Raw genomic sequence first — 20,741 nt, 5'->3', positions numbered from 1 at the left:
TATGTGATGCCTGGTGCTGCTGCCCTCATAAAGCAACCATGACGTAATCTGCTGTCATGAGGGGAATGGAAGAATAGAAAAGATGGAAAGGCCCTTGGCTTCTGATGACTTTTCTGAGCCACTGAATTAACCAACTCTAGAAGAGTCCTACCTTACAGAATTCTGATGACATGAGAAAATCAACTAAGGAATGGATTCAGTTAAAAGTAATAGAAATCTCAATTTATAGCGGTTTAAGCAAATAAATATGACTTTTCTCTTTCAGCATGAAGTCCAGAGGTGGGTACAGATGGGGCTTGAAGATGACTGCCATACAGCAATGTAGAAGGGGCCTATATTAAAAGTATTTAGCAATATAGAAATTAAAATAAGGGTTTATAAGGTAAAAGTAAATGTGAGGGAACATAACTTATCCAGAGCACAAAGCATGGTCTAAAATGATGACTTGGGCTATGGCTAAGGTTGTGTTTACTTCAGTTTACTACTAAACAGCCAAAAAAGCAATGCAAAAGGTAAACATGAGATCAGGAAACAAGTGAGTCAACATTGCTCCCTATTATGACTCAATTTCTCACAGAAGTGCACCCAAAACTATATATACTTTAACAGCGTGAGGAACCCATCACTTCGGAGGAGGCTAGACTTGTGAGCTTCCTGCCTCTCATGCCATTAAGCTAAGGAGAAGCAGCCCAGGGATCAAGGATCTACTCTGTCATCATAAAAGAAAAAAGTTCTAGCAAGAACAAAATCTTGCTCCACCTAATTTTGCGACCATTCCATGGCTTCCACAGGATTAGAACTATATGGATAAAAGCTAAAACTAGACTCAGAAACAGAGAAAACAAAAAGGTAGATACAAAAATACCAGGTCCTTGGAGCGAGAAGACTCCTAAGTTGAGGAGGCTAAAAACCCAAGTCTGCCGTGTGCTTGATTGTTCACACTGCATCAGAGAATATCCTTTGATGGGGGTGAAGCCCTCAACATGGAGGAGAGAAAGCTGGCACGTGACGGAAATTTTACATCTATTAAGCTTTGTTCCTCAACATTTTCCTTACATTAAAATAAAAAGAAGCAATATGCAAAGAAGTAAGTCAAGCTCCTTGCAGAGTTCATGAACTAGATGTTCCAGGGTACTGAGTGGCAAGAGAAAAGGAATCTCCAAATGGCAGGTGCTGCCATAAAATCCACTCATTCAACACCATTGGAGGTGAGCTGCTGAGAGTTTTAAAACAGCTTAATGTGTGTATAATAGGGCTTGAGAGCAAAAGAACACAGGGCTAGCTTCAAGTGGCAGCTAACAGTAATGGGACCATAAAAAAAATAGTAATCATCTGGAGTCACTCCGTGCAGGATAGCAGCTTTCAAAGTGTAATCTCTGGGCCAGCAGCATCAGCAGCACCTAGCAACCTAGCACCAAGCACCCAGCCTCCACGCTAGAACTACTGAATCTGAAGCTCTGGGGTGGGGAGGCCAGCAATCTAGTGAGTGTTCTAACACAAGGCCTTCAGGAGATTCTAATGCATGCTCACGTTAGAGAACCACCGGCACGGGGACAAGAAGCCCTAGCCACCAGGAAGTGTGGTGAGGTGACCAAGAGCACCAGCTCTGAAGTCATACAGCCCCTAGATTTGCATCTCAGATCTTTACATCTGGTGGTGTGAAACTGGGCAAGTACTGAAATCCCCTCAACCTATTTATAAGTGTACTTATCTTAGAGGTTTCTTATAGGGATTACCAATAACAGTCACGAAACCCACTCATTAAACAATATTAACTATCATTTCACCAAGGACATCATTATAGCACAGCCTGAAGACATGACTATGTTAATTTCTCTGGGTAGGAAGGCACCAGGTACTCAACGTTCAATGTATTTTATAAAACAAAACAAGAAGGTAGGTACAATTACTAGCAAGATCTGCATATGAATGGTTGAATTAATAATAACTCTTTTAGGACTCAACATATTTAGCACTGTTTTAAATGCTTTACATCTATTAATTCATCTAATCCTCTTTAATTCTTACAATAACTTTACAGAGTCTGGGGGTGCCTGGGTGGCTCAATTGGTTGAGCATCAGCTCAGGTCATGATCTCAAGGTTGTGGAATCGCGACCCATGTCAGGGCTCTGGGCTCAGTGTGGAGTCTGCTTGAGATTCCTTCCCTTTCCCTCTCCCACCCCCTCTGGCGCAGGCATGCGCTCTCTCACTCTTTCCCTCTCTCTCTCTAAAATTAAAAACAACAACAACAACAATAACTCTACAGACTCTATTATTACCCCCACTTTACAGATGAGGAAACTGAGGTAAGAGAGGTTAAGTACAGTGCTGAAAGTTACAAAGCTAGAAAATGGTAGAGTCAGGATTTAAACACAGCTAATCTGCCTCAGAGTCTATGTGCGTAACCACTATGCTATACTGCTTCTCAAAGTTAAAAACAAATTTTAATGCTTAAGGCAGAAGTTTCAGTTATCTAGAAAATACACTTACGTGGAATATCTCCTTCTCTGAGGGATCAGAAAAATAGAACATTCTATCCTTCTTTCTGCTACCTGCTCTAGAAGCATCTCTTCTGTATGCATTCAATGCACCCAACTGATCCCACAGGTAAACTGGTAGCCTGCAAAGTGGGATGGCTGTTCTCTCTAAAATAGCAGGAAGAATCAGAGGCAGGAAGAGCTAGTGAGAAATGCACAAAGTGGGAAAATTCATCAAGTTCCCCAGCTTCTAATTTTCTCAGTGCAAGGAGGGCATTCCAGGATAACAGAACAAACTATTACCCTCCAGCAGCAACAGTATCTCTGCAGTCTGAGTCAGAAGCTCAGGCAGTTGAATGTACTAAGAGAAAATAAGAGAACAGAGCTCAAGGGAACAGGCTGCATTGCTCCAAGACGCACTCTATATGCCTAAGCAAGCTGCCTAGGTGCCTGTGTCTGGATGGAAGGAAGTGGCTTCCTTGACCTTGGCTGGTAGATTTCACTGGGTATTTGTCAGGGCTTTCAAAATTTCTCAGTGTTCCAAACAAGAGAGATCAGACGCCAAAGCTGCAACACAAGGAGGCAGTTGTTTGAACAGAAAGCTGCAAGGCGGATCAATTTTACCCTTAACTGGTGCAATCTCTCTGGCTTTTGAATGCCTGCCAAGTTCTTTAGGCTTCTTCAAGGTAACCAATCCAAGTAATTCACTCACTGTTTCAACGCTCTCAATTGCCAGTAGTTCCAAGACATACTGTGTTGTGATAAGAGAAAACAAAAACAAAAACAAAAGTCTCCCTATTTATTTCCCAATGCCAGAAAACAATCCGAAGTGAAATTGAGAGAATGTGAGATCCTCCTATTATTTAGAATGAAATATTCACTGGAGCAGGTTTTTGGCTGCATGGAAATTTCAATAAGCATGCTACTCCTTTTATTATCTCTCACTGAAAGTGGCATCTCATTTCTCAAACACACACATTCCCTCAACATCTTATCTCATATGTTATGGAAACAGACATTGAAAAGGAAATACCCATGTTTTATCCTATAAATTTTCACACTATCTAATCTGTAAAGGAAAACCAGAAGCAACAAGATATCTTGTAGGTCAGAGTAAAATGTTTCCTTTCACCGTGACTGTTCATTATGCTAACATTGAGCATAATGAGCACATTTTCCCTAGCTTTATATTCAATTTATCTGCAAAGAATTGCTGAAAGTGAAAGAATTCTGAGCCTTTACTGGATGTGTAATAATATTAACCTATTATTATTAATTTTTAGGTATGAGAGTAGTACTTTTTAAGGTCAGTGACTTTGATCTCATGCAGGAACGAAGCTTCCTACATAACAGAAGAGGAGGAATATATAAGGTCTACAGAACAAATTGCCTCAGTGTCTTTTGTAAGAAAGGTATTCAGAAAATTACTCAGCAGAAAAAGCTTTCTTATATGTCATAGAGCTAAAAAGAAATATCCTCTTATTTTCCATTTGATATAATCCTTTTCAGAGACTCCCAAAGCTCTTAACAAAGTACATTTCATGTCGTTTTTACAGCTGTGTTCTGGGAATTAAAGACATGGGAGGGTGAAGGGCATTGTGGACTCTCTCTCCCACCCCTCGGCCCTCTGCCAAGGCAGTGTGGACAGGCTCAGACCAGAGATGTAAGCCTGGGTCCCAATGGCACACCTGAGGACAACTAAGGAGTCGATCTGGAAAAAAAAAAAAAGAAAAGAAAAGAAACAAAACACCCTTTCCAAATATGCAGAGTAGAATTACACTGTACAATGTATAAAAAATGTTTTAAAAAATGTAAAACTAGTCTCCCTAACAGATACTACAAATTGCAAAAGGATAAAGCGTAAGCTTACGGCGGAGCAACCCGACAGTCTCCACCTTAACCAGGGGATCAAAGTTAACATTGACAGTATTGAGGTGTCCGCATCATGTGCCTCCTGATAGATGTGCTGAGAATAACACAACCTCACTTCTGCAATAATCTTGCCAAAACCACAAGGAGGCTTCAGACACACCCAGATGGAAGGATATTGCACAAAGCAACTGGCCTCTAATCTTCAAAAATGTCAAGGTCATGAAGATACATGAAATACAAAGACTGAAGAACTGGTCCAGATTACAGAAGACAGAAGGAACACGACAACTGAAGGCAACATTCTGGAGAGTGAACATTATTGGGACAAATGTTCAAATCTGAATAAGGTCTAGAGATTACAGACCAGTACCATTTTAATATTAAACTCCTGATTTTAATCATTGTGTTGTGGTTATGTAAAAGAATACACTTATTTTAAGAACTACACACTGAACTACTTAGGAGAAAGGGGTATCATGTCAGCAAATTACTCTCAAACTATTCAGAAAAACAATACAGAGGATAAAGCAAATATGGTAAAATGTTCTTTGTTATATTTTAACAGCTTTCTATAAATCTCAAACATCAAAATTATGTATAAAATTTGTAATATAAAACATGAAGATAACTATAGTTTCCATAGTCCAAGGGGAAAGGAAAAAAAAATAGCTTAATCCATTCACAGGGTATCTCTCTGAGGGAATACTGTAGTTTCTAGACTTGCTCCCTGTCCCACTGTCCTTTCTTTTCTCTCCCAAATGCTTAAACCTTCAGTCCCAACTTCCATTTCTACTTAAGAAAACCCCCGTTCTCTTGAAACCAGTGCAATACATTGGATTTAGTAGCCTATTTCCCAAATATTGAATAATTCAGTCCAGAATGAAATAGTGAGGGTTGTAAATGGATGAATAGTGGTACTTTAAGGACCTGCCCAGTAGGACATCCTTCCATTGGTGCAAGGCAACAACATGCCTCCTCATTCTTCCTGCTCAATTAAAAAATAAAAACTATATCAAATTGGTGCATCTCTCTTTTTCTCACACACACACACCCTAAGAACAAGGAGTGATTTTCTGAGACAACACAGAATAGGTTCATACTGAAGAAGAGAGAGTTCCCTAAAACTTGAATAATCTTCACACAGTCCCTCTTTCAGCAAGAAGACCCCACTTGTCATTATTAATGTGCATTCCAACTACTGCTTTCATATTCATCCTCCAGTTTCCTAAACACAGAGAGGGGTCTGTTGGTGAGGAACAAAAATCCATTGCTTCAAACAAAAGTTATCTGTCCTTGCTTGCCAAGTTATGGCTACCAAAAGACCCAGGAGAAACTCTGGAATTAAAGCTTTTCTATACCTTAGCCTAGATTAATATTCTAGGTTGTGAGTTCTCATAGCAGTCAGTAGGAGAGCATATCACCATCTCACCACAAGAACTGCAGGGGAGTTGTAGGAGGAATGGCTTATGGAGTGAGGATTTGGAACTGCCAGGCTCCACCTTACCTCTGGGGTCTTTGTTCAATGTTTCCTCTTCTAAGAATCCATCCCTAATCTTAACATGTGCTCTCAATTCTCCTTTTAGGACACCTCTCCATTTCTCCCTTTGCTTCCATTCCAATTGCTACCATGCTCATTCAGGGTCCCTCAACTATAAGCTTAGACCTTAAAATTAAAAGGAACCGATTAGAAAAAGCCTTGGATGATAAATAAAACCCAATCCAACACCATTAAGAACTATACACACTAGTACTATCAGGAAAAAGTATGAAAATAATTTGAAGTAGAATAATACAGTAATAAATTAGCTGAAACCAATCAAATGGACTAAGTGCAAATTTCCGTATATGAAGAGAAGTATGAGGTAACAGAGGACTTGAATCTAGAGAGCTAAGGCCCATTGACAGCCAAAGACGTAAGACAAATTTCAAGGGTATCAGTAGTTCCAGAGCTCAGATATCCCAGATGATATCTCTGGTTAATATTCAGCTTCAGCTAATTTAAAATGTAACCTCCAGAAGCACTTCTAGTGCTAACGCTAAAATTGTTTGGATGACATAATGGTTTCCAAGAGAATTAGTAGCTTTAAACTTGGAGAATTAAGTATATATATATATATATATATATATATATATATATATATATACTTTATATATATATATACTTTATATATATATATGCTTATCATATATGTGTATATATGATTAAGTAAGTCAAACCTGTAAGTCAAGTAAGTCAAACCTATCTTTTAGTAAAGTTTAGAAATAATCAAGAAAATCTGACCCATTACAAAACATGTCATGCTTGTGATTCCAAATTAAATTGATGGGACTGGAAAACTGATTTATATCCAAGATTTTATGCTGAAATCCATCAGCTTTAGAAAATTTAAGAAAGTTTAGAGAAAGAAAATTTAAGAAAATTAAGGGTTATTTTATAGGCTAAATTTATCCTATTAAAATGGTTACTTAAATACTGGAAACATTCTTACAAATGACTAAGTGACTTAGAAAGAAAATAAAATTCAACTTCATAAGTGTAATTTAAAATGTTTAAGGGAGTTTTAGCTTACGAATGGAATCAAACACTAATCAACCACGTCCTTAAAAGTAATTCTTAAAATGTGCTAGATTTTTAAATAGAATAAAATGATCAAGTTAAATTTTAAAGCTCAAGGAAGAACTGTATTTTAACATATGTATTTAGTATATTAAATATTAATTTTAAAAAATAAAGTTTGCTCTAGATAATCTTTTCGGGGTCCAAAAGCCATCATCAAGAACACAGAAAACTCCTATTGATAAGAAGGCCACAGTAGCTTCCTAACATGGTGTGGGCCTTTTCCCTCAAAATATAGTCTAGGCACAGCTGACAGACGGATGTTCCCAAAATGCCATTATGTAACATCTCTCTTCAGAAACCTCTAATTCTTTGTCTTTCCCTTTTCTGGTTTAAACACAGAAAAAAAACTGAAATAGATCTATGTTTCTATTCCACCCATTGCTTTGTCTCTTTTTCACCTCTAAGATTCTATTTGTTTTTAACCAGGAGGTCACCTTAATAACTAAGTTACTGCTTCATTAAATTAATTTCCCTATCTTCTGTACTCAATATTATTTTCAACTATCATTTAATAAATTTTCCGTTAAGCCCCAGCCATTAAAAACCTGTTTCATCAAGCCTGTTTCCAAAATGAAGCAAACTCTTTTTCTTCTTTCTTATAAATATTTAAAAACACAATTTGATGGGGCGCCTGGGTGGTTCAGTCGTTGAGTGTCTGCCTTCGGCTCAGGTCATGGTCCCAGGGTCCTGGGATCGAGCCCCATATTGGGCTCCCTGCTCAGCGGGAAGCCTGCTTCTCCCTCTCCCACTCCCCCTGCTTGTGTTCCTGCTCTCACTATCTCTCTCTGTCAAATAAAATCTTTAAAAAAAAAACACAATTTGAACAAAACATAGTTTCATTATGATGTCCATGAAGAACTCCAGGATTTTAATAATGCAACCTTGAGAATGATTTCTGAGATTTAATCGAAAGTGTGGCAGAGATTGTTGACTGCCTACCCTCAACGCCATTCTCTCCTTCCTCACTGGTAACAGAATGCCAAGTTTCATCCAGGTGCATTGCCAATTGAATAAAAAACTAAATTTCCCAGCCTTCTGTTCAGCCATGGCCATGTGACTAAGTCCTAGCTAATAACATATGAACATAACTTTCATGTAAGATTTCATTAATGGATGCTTTAAAGCACAGTGGGGTCCCTTTTTATCCTTATTCCATTCCCCATCTTCAATGTGGATGTTATGGCTGGCACAACAGAAGCTACCCAGGACCCTGAGATGACCTTGAGGTTGGAAACCACTTGTTAGCATCACAGAGCAGAAAGGGAAGACCCTACATCTCTGATGTCAGTAGACAGCCTATCTTCAGACTTCTTTTATGTGACAAGAAATAAGCTTCAATCTCGTATAAGCCACTGTTATTTTGGGGTTTTTTATTATGTGCAATTGAACCTTTTTCTAAATGACATATAGAGGCACATTTTTTAACATGTTAATAAACACTACTAATGAGCATTCTTGCAACTAGTCTCTTAAATATCAATAAATAGCATTAAAAGATAAATAAAACACTTCCATTAATTAATCAGATGTTCAAATATAACATTCACATAGCATCTTTCAAAGAAAGTAGCTAAGGCAATCTCCCCTCTTCAAATGTCAGAAATTGATTCAATAAGAAATTGACTCAACATCTAAAAAGTTCTTATATAGCCATTATCTATAACTATACAGAGAAGATTATCTATTTTTTTCAGATAAACATGTCCTTTATTCTCTATAGTCCCATAAGTATTACTAAAAATGCCTTATGCTGTATTCAAGTTTTTTTTTTTAAATCACCTTTTCCTCTGTTAAGTGAACAGATCTTTGGCATCTCCAACTTGGTGTCTCTGCTTCTAATTCATGCTCCACATTCTATTATCACAAGAATCTTTTTTAAAACACAATTCTATCGTATCCCCAAGTCTACACTGCCTCCCCTTCACTTTGTGCATGTGTTCCATCACCTTTGCTGGTTTGCATGGTGCTCCTTCATTTGGTTCCTGTACTTATTCAAATTTAATTCATAATTCCCAACCTGTAGGTTTCCCTTTGCCTCCTGCACTCTCCTTGTACATCAAGAACAAGTCAGAAGCCAACAGGAGCCAGAAGTGAGTATAAGATTAAGCCAACGGGCACTGGGACCACGCCGCATCTTGACTGTGGTGGTAGATACATGGGTGTATACATTTGTCAAACCCATCACCTTGTACGTTTAAATGGCTGCATTTTATATACATTAACTTTCTGTAAAGTTGAAGGGGAAAAAAGTTAAGTAGGAGTCAGTAGCCTTGTCAATGGAAAACCGAGAGGCTATGCAGGCAACAGATTGAAGCAATCTCAGAAGACACATGGCTTCTGAAAGCATGAGTGGCGTCAGAACAGCATGGATGCAGAAACGGGAGGAAAGAGGTTCCAATTTAGTAGGCTGAGGTCAGTTTTTAGAGTAAAACCAAACGAAAAAAAAAAAATACACAATACAGGCAAGGAAGAGGAGCCCCCATTTGAAGTCTGGCAGAAGCAAGCCCACCTATACAAAAGGTCCAAGCATCAGCTCTCCTACTCAGCCCTAGTTCACTATGCTCCTCCTTCCAATATCTCCAGCCCCACAAACCTTGAATCTGTAGTGAGCTTACTTTCTTTGTATCTTCTTACTTACCTTCTTTTCTTTGGGATTACTAAAATGTAATCCTGGATTGATTCACATTCTCCATTAAGTGGATCTCCTCAGAGTTCAAAGTTGGCAAGAAACTACAGTGATAAATAATTCCTCTTTCCAGCAGATGTTGTTTCTGATTTTTTGGGATCCGAGGGAAAAAAAAATTGTGATTTTCCAATAAATTTGCTAAACACTGCAATGAATTATGAACTTGAGCAGAGGATATATCATCCAAGAGGCCAAAATGCATTTGGCAAATATTTCATATTTGAAAGTTATGGCTTATTTCAATTAATCAGGAAACTATTTTTTTAGGTTTGGCATTCTCTCTCAATTAAAAGTCATGGAATTACAAAATTATATTTGGTAATTTTAATTATTCATCTCATTTACTATTCTACTCAATTTTTAATGAAAATTCTGAGATTTTCCTTTCAATAAATTTTTCCTCAGTATTGTCATCTTTCCTCCCTGAAATAGCACCTAATTGACATGGCAAGAAAAAAAGTGAGATTTCCTTGGGTGTTTGTTTTTGTTTCCAATATTGGCTTTCTGGGCAACACCAAAGAAATGAATTATAATAAAATTTCTTGCCTTCACTGGTTATCTTTTCCATATAACAAACATCATACTTTTTTCAATATAAAAGCCATAGCATCCAGTAGAAACAAAATTTTTGTACAGTTTTAGATCTATGACAAACACACATATAAGCAAATTTGAAGAGTTCTAGATATAATGTGAAAGCCCAGAAATACTTCATAGGACAATCAATATATACAGGTGTAGACTATCTTTCCTTAGAGTATAATATATAGTTCTGATTTTATATTTATTTACATCATTATTTGAGCAATGTCACAAGTTCTGGACGGGGCTGGAACCTAGCTGTTTTACCTCAATCTCCAATACTCAGCTCAGTTTTCTAGAACACGGTGGGTATCAACAAAGTGTATTGCATGCATGGAGAAAAAGTATCTCAAGTTATACATAACAACCATACCAAGGGGCAAGAGGAAACTTTTGGAAGTGATAGATACATGTTCATTATCTTCAATGTGGTGATGGTCTCATAGGTGCATACCTATGTCCGACCTTGTCAAATTCTTTTTTTTTTTTTTTTAAGATTTTATTTATTTATTTGACAGAGAGAGAGAGAGAGCACAAGTAGGCAGAGAGGCAGGCAGAGGGAGAGGGAGAAGCAGACTCTCCATCGAGCAGGGAGCCCGACATGGGGCTCGATCCCAGGACCCTGGGATCATGACCTGAGCCGAAGGCAGCCGCTTAACCAACTGAGCCACCCAGGTGCCCCCGACCTTGTCAAATTCTATACTTTAAGCAGATGAAGTTTATTGCCTATCGATTATACCCCAATAAAGCTGCTATTTAAAATGCCAAAATCCATGACAATACCATGCTAAATGTATTATCCATAAAGTTCACGGAGTATATTACAATAATATTTTACAGAGGATCAGCATTACTAGAATGTTGTTCGTTAACTTTTGGGGAAAAAAAAACAGCACTTCTGATTAGGTACTAGTTTTCAATTCCTGGCTATGACAAGAAAGAATCTTTTAAGTAAAAATCTTACCATTTAATTAGTCTCTTATCAGTTTGAAATAAGAGGTATGAATTTAAGATCTCAACACCAGGACTGTTTTCCCTTGAATGTTCATTTACTTTCAGAGTAAAATATTCAGTAACGTTTTTCCTAAAAGATTGTATGTGAACTGAATGCTATTTTAAATATAATGGATGATAGAATTTAAAATTTCTATTAAAAGTCCTATCATATAATACAAATCCACATTTTAAAACTCTAGTTTCATTTAAACAAAAGTATTTTCAATTACAGTGAAGAAAAAAATCATTGTACTTTTAGTTGGAAATTCCAAGTATATGAAGTTGATAATAATGTTTAAAGACATTATAATTTTGAATTAATACTAAGGTGTTTGAACAGAGAATGATGATACAGTCATGAGAAATGAATCACAGCCATGAGAGAAAGTATTGATTTTATCATTATGAGTAAGAATAAGTGCCTGAATTATTCAATGACAAGGGATTTAGAGCTTTTAGTTGAAATCAGTTTGTTTTTAAAATTTCATCACTTAATTTTGACAAAAGCCAATATGGTATTCATAAGATTTTTCTGATCTCAAGTACTTCATGGCAAATATGCTCTAAATTATTTCACATAAATAATTCTGACAAAGTAATATATTCCAGTATATATGTTTATGAAGGGCATAACTTATCATCTCTTCAAATAGAACGCTACCTATTCTTCTACTGATGTCCACTGTCCAATCTGAGGGCACCAGATCATTCACAGTATACACAGTTTTCAGTTCATTCATTCATTCTACAAATATTTATTGGTACTGTGCCATACGACAGACACTAACTAGAATAAGACTAACGTAGTAAGACCTATTTCTCATAAACAGGTAAACAAGCAAGTAAGAAAACTTCAGATAGAGGTTAAGTGCTAGGAGAAAGACAGAATAAGACAATGTGGTGGTGGCTGGCACTGGGGGAAGGGGGGTAATCTAAGCTGGGGGGAGTTGTGGAATAATCTGAGCCCAATGATCAAATGAGGGTGCAGACGGAAATGAATCTGAGAGGCAGGCAAGGAGAAAATCATAAAGGGCTTGAGTTTCATTCCAAGTGCTACGGGAAGCCAATGAAGAGTCTTGAGAAATAACAAACTGATTTGTGTTTTAAAATAATAACCACAGCTTCTAGAAAATGAATGGGTGACAAAAATAAAAGCAGACAGATCCGTTAGGAGGTTATTATAGGTGAGAGATCATGGTGACTTGTACAAGAGTGGCAAAGATGAAGGGAAGTAGATAGAATTAAGATATATTTTGGAAACAGAGCCTGAAGAATTTGCTGGTTTATTGGAGGGCGGTGCATGTAAAGGATGGTGACAGAAAGAGAGCAATTAAGATGGGAAGACTTGGGAAACACGCCTTACAAATCTAATAATATAATATGTTAACTCTACACTATCTGTTGAATCAACATAACACCAACTATGCATTAAAGGTAATAAGCATCTTTTCTTACAATAACCAGGTAGTTTTGCAATGTGATAGAATGTTATGTCATATTTTAACCTCAATTTTAAACTAAAAAATATAATTATCTACAATTTAAGATTAATTTACCTAATTATTTGAGCATCTGCAAAAGAATTTAGAGTATACTGGCCAGCACCATTCAGTGTCTGTATTTTATGGGAGTGTGGAAATCAACTTTCCACACCTCAGTCCTAATTGGATGCAGGGTTCTCAGGCATGTCTCTACCTTCAGGCCACAAGTTCGCAAAGCATTTCTGGCTGTATTATAAATCAGCAAATTAGTAAGCATTCCTCTCTCATTTTTTGACTATGAGTTCCTCCCAAAGGAGACCAAATTCTTAATCCTTGGTGGCCCCAAACAATAACCAACTCAGGCAATATCAGGTAAGTGAAAACCCACCAAGGTAGGAATATCCTCTGACATCTCTTTTTGAATTTCTGGACTTGGTAATTTTTTGGCTGACAACTCCAAAGACATTTTTTAACATCTTTATTAAGCTCTAATTCACATAACATGCAATTCACTCATTTAAAGTGTACAGATTTCCAGCGAGAAGATTTGTTATAGCCAAACTGATCGCTCTGTTCCTCCCAAGGATATATGCTTCTCCATCATTCCATTTCCCTTAAACATTCACTAAACAATCATTGTTGAGTATTTACTATATGCCAAGCACTCCTATCTGAAATAATGTCTCCTTTCCATTTCTACAGCCTTAACTCTGACTTGAAGACCCAGTTTAATCATGTTGATCATCTCAGCTCTTGGACTCTCTCCTTCTCTCAATGTCTGTAGGTTATTGGACATTAAGTATCAGCCATTTTGTTACATTGCTGGTTAACTTTCACATGTGCATTGTCATTGTCACCTAGCACTCTGGCTTGGCACCTCACACATTTTATGCATTTAATGTATATCTTGTGGAGGATGATAAAACCTGGTCCTTGGAAAAGCTGTCTTTGAATAACCCTCTTCCTTCTAAATCCACCAATAGTGTAGTCATAGGACCTGAAAGCTTTGAAATGATCTTGCTGACATCTGAATTGTACTACAGATTCTGTGACAAGGTCATGTTGCTGGAACCAGAGTTCCCTGCCAGGGGCTGGCACGTTGCACTTTGCTCAACAATGGACGAGGAAATTATCTGAGACGGCTTTGAAATCAAGCAGATGCAGATTAGTGCAATATTCTATGTCAATCAGGTTTCTGACCTAAAAAAAATGTGTGTGATTTCTAGCAATCAGGAATGAGTGGTTTTTCAGAAATGAGTTAGTTGGGATACTCTTACCATTACGGATAAAGTGACAGAATAATCTGGGAGAGGACACACAGTGAGCTACAGACTATAACCATGCAATGATCTGTCTACGAAAAGCAGTTGTCATTTCCTGTATGAATGGCATACCTTGTCAATTTTGCTGATGGCTTGTTAATGGGACACACACACACACACACACACACAGAGAGAAACATATAAAATGGATTGCTCTCCATTATGAAAAACAGAGGTAATCTCTGGAACTCCCTTCAGTTAATTATTATTTGTAAATAGGCAGAACCGAGCTTCATTTGAGGGCTTGTTAGGAATTACAAAGGTGATTGTTCCTAAATCGAATACTGGCATGCTGCTGTGCACTGATTTTGAATAAAAACTGGCTCTGGCTTTATATAAAATTACACATAAAACGTTAATCACAAAAGCACAGCATTATCTCTAGTTTCTGTTCACTAACTTTTAAAGCTGTTTTTCTGTTGTTACTGTTTTTGTTGTTTTTTACTGTCTCCATGTTGTACTTACCCTTTTAATTTTGTTCCAGACTCATATTCAGCAAGTCAGAGGACGCCTGCTTTATACAGGAGGTCCTGGACCTGGAAGAAATAAAAATGGCCAGTGATAACTGTCCTAAGAAGACTGCACGCTCATTTCTTACTTTTAGAAGAACATACTTGCAAATCATGCCCATCACTAGAACACAGTTATCTTAAGCCCCGCTCTACCCTTGCTGATGTTCCATGAATACTGGAAATACATTTTCTTTGTTCTAAATCCAGCCTCTGAATCAGAGCCAAATAGAGTGGGTTCTTCATAAATATGCATTGACCACCTGACAGGAGTATTAATGTAGGGCAGGGCCCTGATTAGCAAATGTTACCTGCAGGAGGCAAAGGAAATACCACAAATGAAGATAAGATGCTATTAGTAGATTTCATTTTTTCTTGAGGCTTGGGAATAGTCACTATCTCTGTGGTCAAACCTCCCCAGATCTCTCCCTGCAGAATCTGAAAGCAGCTCATATAAAAGGCCTCCATGTAAGGCCTCTCTTCCACTGGGTGCTGGAGGAAGAGCACAAGATGAAGGAAGAAGGAAACTGCTTCTAACTTAATTTATTCCTTTCTTGCCATTTCAGCAGCTCACCAGAATCTACGTAAAACCTTACATCCTAACTCGATGATAAAATCAGCAATAAAAAAAAAAAACAAACCTTACTTGTTTCCATAACTTGTTAGCATAGAACTCGGTATATAAAAGGTAATGAGGTTACGATGATCTCTAGGATACGAAGGAAATTAAAATCTAGTATTTATTTATGGATTTTATATTAGGACACTCCCCCCCCCCCCTTTTCAGGTACAACTACTGCACCCAACTTCCTGCAGGTTTGAGTAAAAGCAAAAACCCAAAACAAAACAAAAGTGATTTTCGAACCACCTGGCCCAATAGTTGAATTTATTGCAATTCCCGAGCTTTGTCGGGCTGCAGAGCACGCACTGGCGGGACGCACCGGCCCACTCGCAGGCTGTCCAGACGCACCCAGGCACCAGTGGCAGGAGGAGCACCAGCTCCGGGGAAAGCCCGGCCTCAGAGCCTGTTGCTCGTGGGCCAGGCAATGGAGCAAGTGCAGCTCAGGCGGCGGGGGTTGGTGGCCGCCCTGGGAGGCTAGAATTCCACCCAGGCGGCGAACTCGCGGGTTCTTTCCATTGCCCGGGCTGGGACTTAACCCTTAGCGTCCCAACCTCTCTCGCCCCTCGCCTGCCCACTCCGCCCCAACACCACTTCCCAGACCACGGCCAACTCCATTGTTATTACAAGCCACAGGGTAGCAGGAAGGGATACGCGGAGATGCAGGCGCCAAAGCACCCCTTCCTTTCTGGGCAAGACTTAGGAGAGTCAGAACAGTGTTGAGAAAGGACAGGACGAGCCGAAGCTGCAAGGCGGAGCAAGGGCGCCCAGCGGGGACGAGGAGGCTGGGAGCTGACCACCCTGCCCCCTCAGGAATGGTACGGTCCGGAGCAAGGCGGGGAGGAGGAGGTCCTCCCGGGTCTCTCCCCGCCCCTCTCCCGACTTCGCCGCCGCGCTGCCGCGGGAGCGAGTGAGCGCGCGCCCCGGCGACCCCTCCCCCGGCGCGGGCACCCGAGCTCCTCCCCTCGCCGAGCCGCCCCCTCCGCGGCTGCAGGGAGAGCTCGCCTGGCTCTGCGGACGCCGCCACCTTCGGCCCCTCTTCCTCCCGCTCCGGCGTGCGGGGGCAGTCCGGCGGCGGCGCTGCCCTGGGTGGGCGACTGGGCCCGCGCGGCGGCTGAACACTCGGCGCGGCGCAGCCAGGTCTCCAGCCTGTGCGGCGCCGTGACAGGTGCAGAGTCCCGATTAAGGCTCCACCTGCGGCGGTCGCCGCGATGCCCACCATGCGGAGGACAGTGTCGGAAATCCGCTCCCGCGCGGAGGGTGAGTGGCCGCCGCAGCGCTGGGCTGTGCGCCCAGCGTGCACGGGGGTGGCTCGGGGCCAGCTTGGGGTCGGCCGTGTGTGTATTAGGGAAAAGATGCCCCGTCCCACCTCTTCCCCTAGGTAAGTCTGGCGGTCGCGCCTGGTCCCTGGCGGACCCTTCTCGCTGCGCCGCCTCCAGTGCACTTGCAGACCCCTTCCCGGCTCTAGAACCCCGGAATTGGTGTCCTCGGCCGGAGCCCCAAGTCTTGCTTTACACCGCAGCGTGACCATTCGGTTCCTGTCACCGAGCGCTCTCGTCCTGCCCACCGCCCTCCCCACTAGCGCACAAGCCTTCCCGTCTCCGCTTGGCTTCTTCACCCTTGTGAACAGATCCCCAGCCCGCCGCCCCCGCCTCCGGCACCCACCTTTTTGCAGCCCCCACACCACGGCTCCCAGAGGAGGGGAGTGCCTTTCCCAGATGCAGGATCCTTTGATCTACAGCTCCTTGTCTCTTAGAGCGTGAGGAGCCTTAATTGGGGCTGGGTGCTCAGCGGGTTCTGGGCGGTACAGTCTCTGCAATTCTCTTTCCTGCCGTGGAATCTCTACCCAGCTTCCATCCGAGATTTCGGTTTTTTTCCTTTTACCTGAGATCCTCACTTTGGCCACCTGAGCTGACTTTTTAGCAAGGGGGAAGCTGTTTTCTTTGCTCCACCCAGGGCCAGCTGTTGAATGGCTACACCTGGCAGCACTGAGCAACAGATGTCCGAGGGTATAGCAAGTCAGCTTTTGGAGGCCGAAGCATCCTCTTCAGCTTATCTGAGGAGTTCTCAGCATTCTTCCTGGCAAGTGATGGTCACTCGGTAAATATTTCTTGATTTTGCTTATGGCAAAGCCAAGATTGTACATATCTAGAGATTTCTTTTTCTTGTTTTTCTGTCCCATAAACCAGTACTTGAATCCTGCAAAGAGTGGAACATGTTTTTGAGAACTAGTCTATCTTCCCATCATCCCTGCTCCCCCACCCCATCTTTTAATGTGAGGCAGGTGGGAAAGTGGTTTTAGAAAAAAGATACAGCAGTTAGGAGAATAGGACTCCAGGGCTTGCGACAAGCGATTTTATTGTTTTTCCTCCTTAGAGTCTTCATGTAAAAATATGGGGGCATTGAGTTCTAATATCTATGGTTTACTGATTACAGCGTTTAGGCAATACTAAAGGAAACTGCTCGGAGTAGGTGTCTGGGCAAGAGTCACAACTGACCTGTGCCTACACAGGAATTTAGTACATATTTCTTGTTATTTGTACTGTAATGAAAAAAGTATATAAGACATTACAGTTTTAGATACAAGATGAATAAAGGGTCGTGTTATTTTTGAAATGTACACAGTAAAAAATTCTTTTTTTTTTTTTTTTAATACCTCTGAGTGAAATGGATGACTATTCCTAGTCACTACCTGAGTAAGCCATATAGGTGATGAAAATATAGTGGTAATAATTGGGATTGTTTTTTCAAATAGCAGCTGTTGATGAATCATATATTGTGGGAAATGAGGAAAAGAGAAAAGACCAGAAAACAATGCAAAACCTGTGGCATATGAGAGGATTTTATTAGTATTAAAAGGCTACAGTATTGTTTTTGGTTGTCCTGTGTATTTTTCAAAGCATTTTCTCAAAGATTGCCTTATGGACTCTCACAACATTCCTGGAGGTAAGTGAAGGTGGTCTCATCTGATGATTGAAGGAATTGTGGCCCAGGTGGTTGAGGTGCTTGCCCAAGGTCACGTAGTTAGTTCAGTGACACATTTGGATGTAGAGCTCTGGGGAAATAAGGACTGTTTTTTATTTAATCTTTGTATTCCCTGTGCATGCAGCACAGTGTCAGGCAATGACCCTTCCCTCCCATATTGGTTGGTTTCAGTTTATTATGTGCTTGGTATTTTGCTCAGGACTATGGTGAGGGCAACATAAATAATGACTGTGGGCTGGATATGTGGCTCACTGCCCACCCTGCCCACACTTTTCTTTCCTAAGGAATATTCTCCTTTGACAGTTCCTGCTGCCTAAAGGGCCTTGTTCTGAACTGCAGCCCCTTTGGCTCGGCTGATTGGACTAGGACTAGTCATGGCTCGGTCATGGACTAGGACTAGTCATGGCTCGGCTCATGACTCAGGGGTAGACAATCCATAGGTGGTGCAGACACTTGTAACCTTGTGGTTTGGCTCAAAAAGGTTCTCTATGGTGATCATCTCTATTGTGGGAAGAGTTAAGCTTAGAGACGTAGGGTGAAAATTGAAGCAGAAAGGGGCAGAGGTGAATAGGCTAGTAGAGGAGAGAATGGCTGGCTCTAATGGGTCCTGTGAATGCTGCTGACGTGAGGAAGCAGGAACTATGGTGAACAGAGAAAAATAGGAGAGAGAATGGTGGAGAGAATGGGGCAGAGACACAGATGCTGAGAAGGGGTAGCTCGACCTTGGAAATCCTCCCTGAGCTTGCTAGTCCCTGTTCCCAAGTACTGTTAGAATAAGCTCTTTTTTTCCCTTGAAGTGACTTGAATGGGTTTCTCTTCCCTGCAACCAAATTGGCCAGATGTGTGGCTGTCCTGTGTGCAAGTTATTTACATCCAAATTGCGGCTAAAGAACTTCCGTGAAATAATGAATAAATAGTCTAAGAGTGGATGTTATTAATAGAACATGGTGCTTGCTATGGGAGACATAGGTCCCATTGGCAGTCAGGACATAGAGCATGAGGCCTGCTCAGCGAACACTTCATTGAGAAATAATTTGGGATGAGTGCTTCCCAAACTTTAAGGTGCACACAGATCATCTGGGGATCTTGTTAGGTATAGATTCTAAATCAGTAGGTCTGGGGTGGGGCTGCAGCTGTTGCATTTCTGACAAACTCACAGGTAATCCTGGATGGCTCTGGACTTCAGGTCTGAGTAGCAGGAATCCAAAGGATACTGCCTTTTTCTGTGTTTTTTTTTTTTTTCCAATAGTTGGGATGGTATTGAAGGTAGAGAGTAACCAATTGAAAAACTAGTGAACGTCAACATGGCTTATTTGAGAGATCTTAAGGAAATTGGCCGGGAGCAGAGGGAAGTTTGGAAAGAGAGGGTATAAATTTGGATAGGTAAATTCCTGCTAGATTACAGGGCATTTCAAATGCCAAGATGAGTCATTTGGATATAGAATCAAGTATTTGAAGATCTAATCCATTTCTCATTCAAGCATGATGCCAGTGCATGATATCTAACAGGGCCAGTTAGGAGCCAAATCATCATAGGGGAACGACATCCCCAAAGAAGTGTCTTTCGAAGATACGTCTGGAAGCATGTTGGATGGTTTGGACAGAATGGCACTGTAGACAGACTCTGTCATTAAAAAAAAAAAGGAAAAGAAAAAAGTCTAGTAATGACAAAGGCCAGGAGTATTTTTGGAGTGGAAAAGTGAGAATGGGAAGGGAGGAATCAGAGATTATTTCTAAGTAAAACAGAAGCTCATTCAGCAGATATCTGTTGAGCTCCTACAAGTACTATTCCTGACACTTGGGATACATCGGTGAACAGAATAGAAAAAGCCCTGCTCTGGAGGTGCTTACATTTTAGAGGGGCAAGAGACCAGACAAACACAATACATTGACAAATTGTAGAATTTGTTATGTAGTAAGTACTATGGCAAATAGAACAAGAAGATAAGATGCATAAAATTGGTGGATGGATTGCAACTTTAAGTAGGTTGGTTAGGTTGGCCTTCCATGGACCAAGTGAAGGAGTTAGCCCTGTTGGGATCTAGGGAAAGAGTATTCCAGGCAGAGGGAACAGTCACAGCAGACGCCCCCAAGGCAAGAGAGTCAGGAGGGTTAAAGGAACAGTGTAGGGGAGAATAGTAGGAAAGGAGGTCACAAAGGTCACACCATAGGACATAGCAATACAGGGCAGGAGATAAATGGATTAAAATGAAAGGAAGTTTTCAAGCAGTAATTTTGAATTTTAATGTTTACAAAATCTCACGTATCTCATTGAAACTATAATTTCCTAGGAGACTCATGAAGATTTTCTTCAGTAGGTCTGCAGTAGGACTGGGAATCTACATTCTTAATGAACTTGCTCGGATGTTCTGGTATAGGTGAAACACATTTTGAGGAACTCTGCTTTAGTCTTAAAACTGCTTGGGAAAATCTATTAAGATAAGGAAATTGAGAAGGAGGGTCCATACAATAAGAAGTAGGAATTGTGGGATATCCAAAGGGATGTGTTTTGAAGATACTTAGAATTGGAGGTTAGATGTGGGCAAAATCAAAGGGGAATCTTGAGTTCAGAGGTCATAGTTGAAACCCTG

The 20,741-nt window shown here is 40.5% G+C and overlaps 2 protein-coding genes across 30 annotated transcripts in view; one reads left to right on the top strand and one right to left on the bottom strand.

The window, feature by feature from the left end:
* The window catches only part of GRXCR1 (glutaredoxin and cysteine rich domain containing 1), a 309,082-nt gene extending 292,134 nt beyond the window's left edge, over positions 1–16,948 (bottom strand). For 14 of the 25 annotated variants that reach the window (XR_010409349.1, XR_010409352.1, XR_010409359.1 and 11 more), the window contains exons 1-2: positions 15,415–15,770; positions 14,503–14,573 (exon numbers count right to left, since the gene is read on the bottom strand). The gene's annotated coding sequence lies outside the window, so the exon portion shown is untranslated. Of the gene's footprint in view, positions 1–8,559; positions 9,742–14,502; positions 14,574–15,187; positions 15,256–15,414; positions 15,771–16,830 lie in introns of those variants that run through there. The other 11 variants (XR_010409365.1, XR_010409366.1, XR_010409375.1 and 8 more) reach the window with 5 other exon arrangements.
* ATP8A1 (ATPase phospholipid transporting 8A1) overlaps positions 16,082–20,741 on the top strand; it is a 219,181-nt gene continuing 214,521 nt past the window's right edge. For all 5 annotated transcript variants that reach the window (XM_064584427.1, XM_064584425.1, XM_064584430.1 and 2 more), the window contains exon 1: positions 16,082–16,425. Coding sequence is in view for 4 of the 5 variants with exons in the window: in XM_064584425.1 (XP_064440495.1) it covers positions 16,377–16,425 (49 nt within the window). In the remaining variant the exon portion in view is untranslated. The remainder of the gene's footprint in view (positions 16,426–20,741) is intronic.

Source organism: Mirounga angustirostris, unplaced genomic scaffold, assembly GCF_029215605.1.
Source record: "Mirounga angustirostris isolate CCGP_5_RB_7025 unplaced genomic scaffold, mMirAng1.0.hap1 SCAF_2, whole genome shotgun sequence".
Lineage (NCBI taxonomy): Eukaryota > Metazoa > Chordata > Mammalia > Carnivora > Phocidae > Mirounga > Mirounga angustirostris.
Note: the sequence above shows the minus strand (reverse complement) of the source record. Positions and strands in the feature narration are given on the sequence as shown.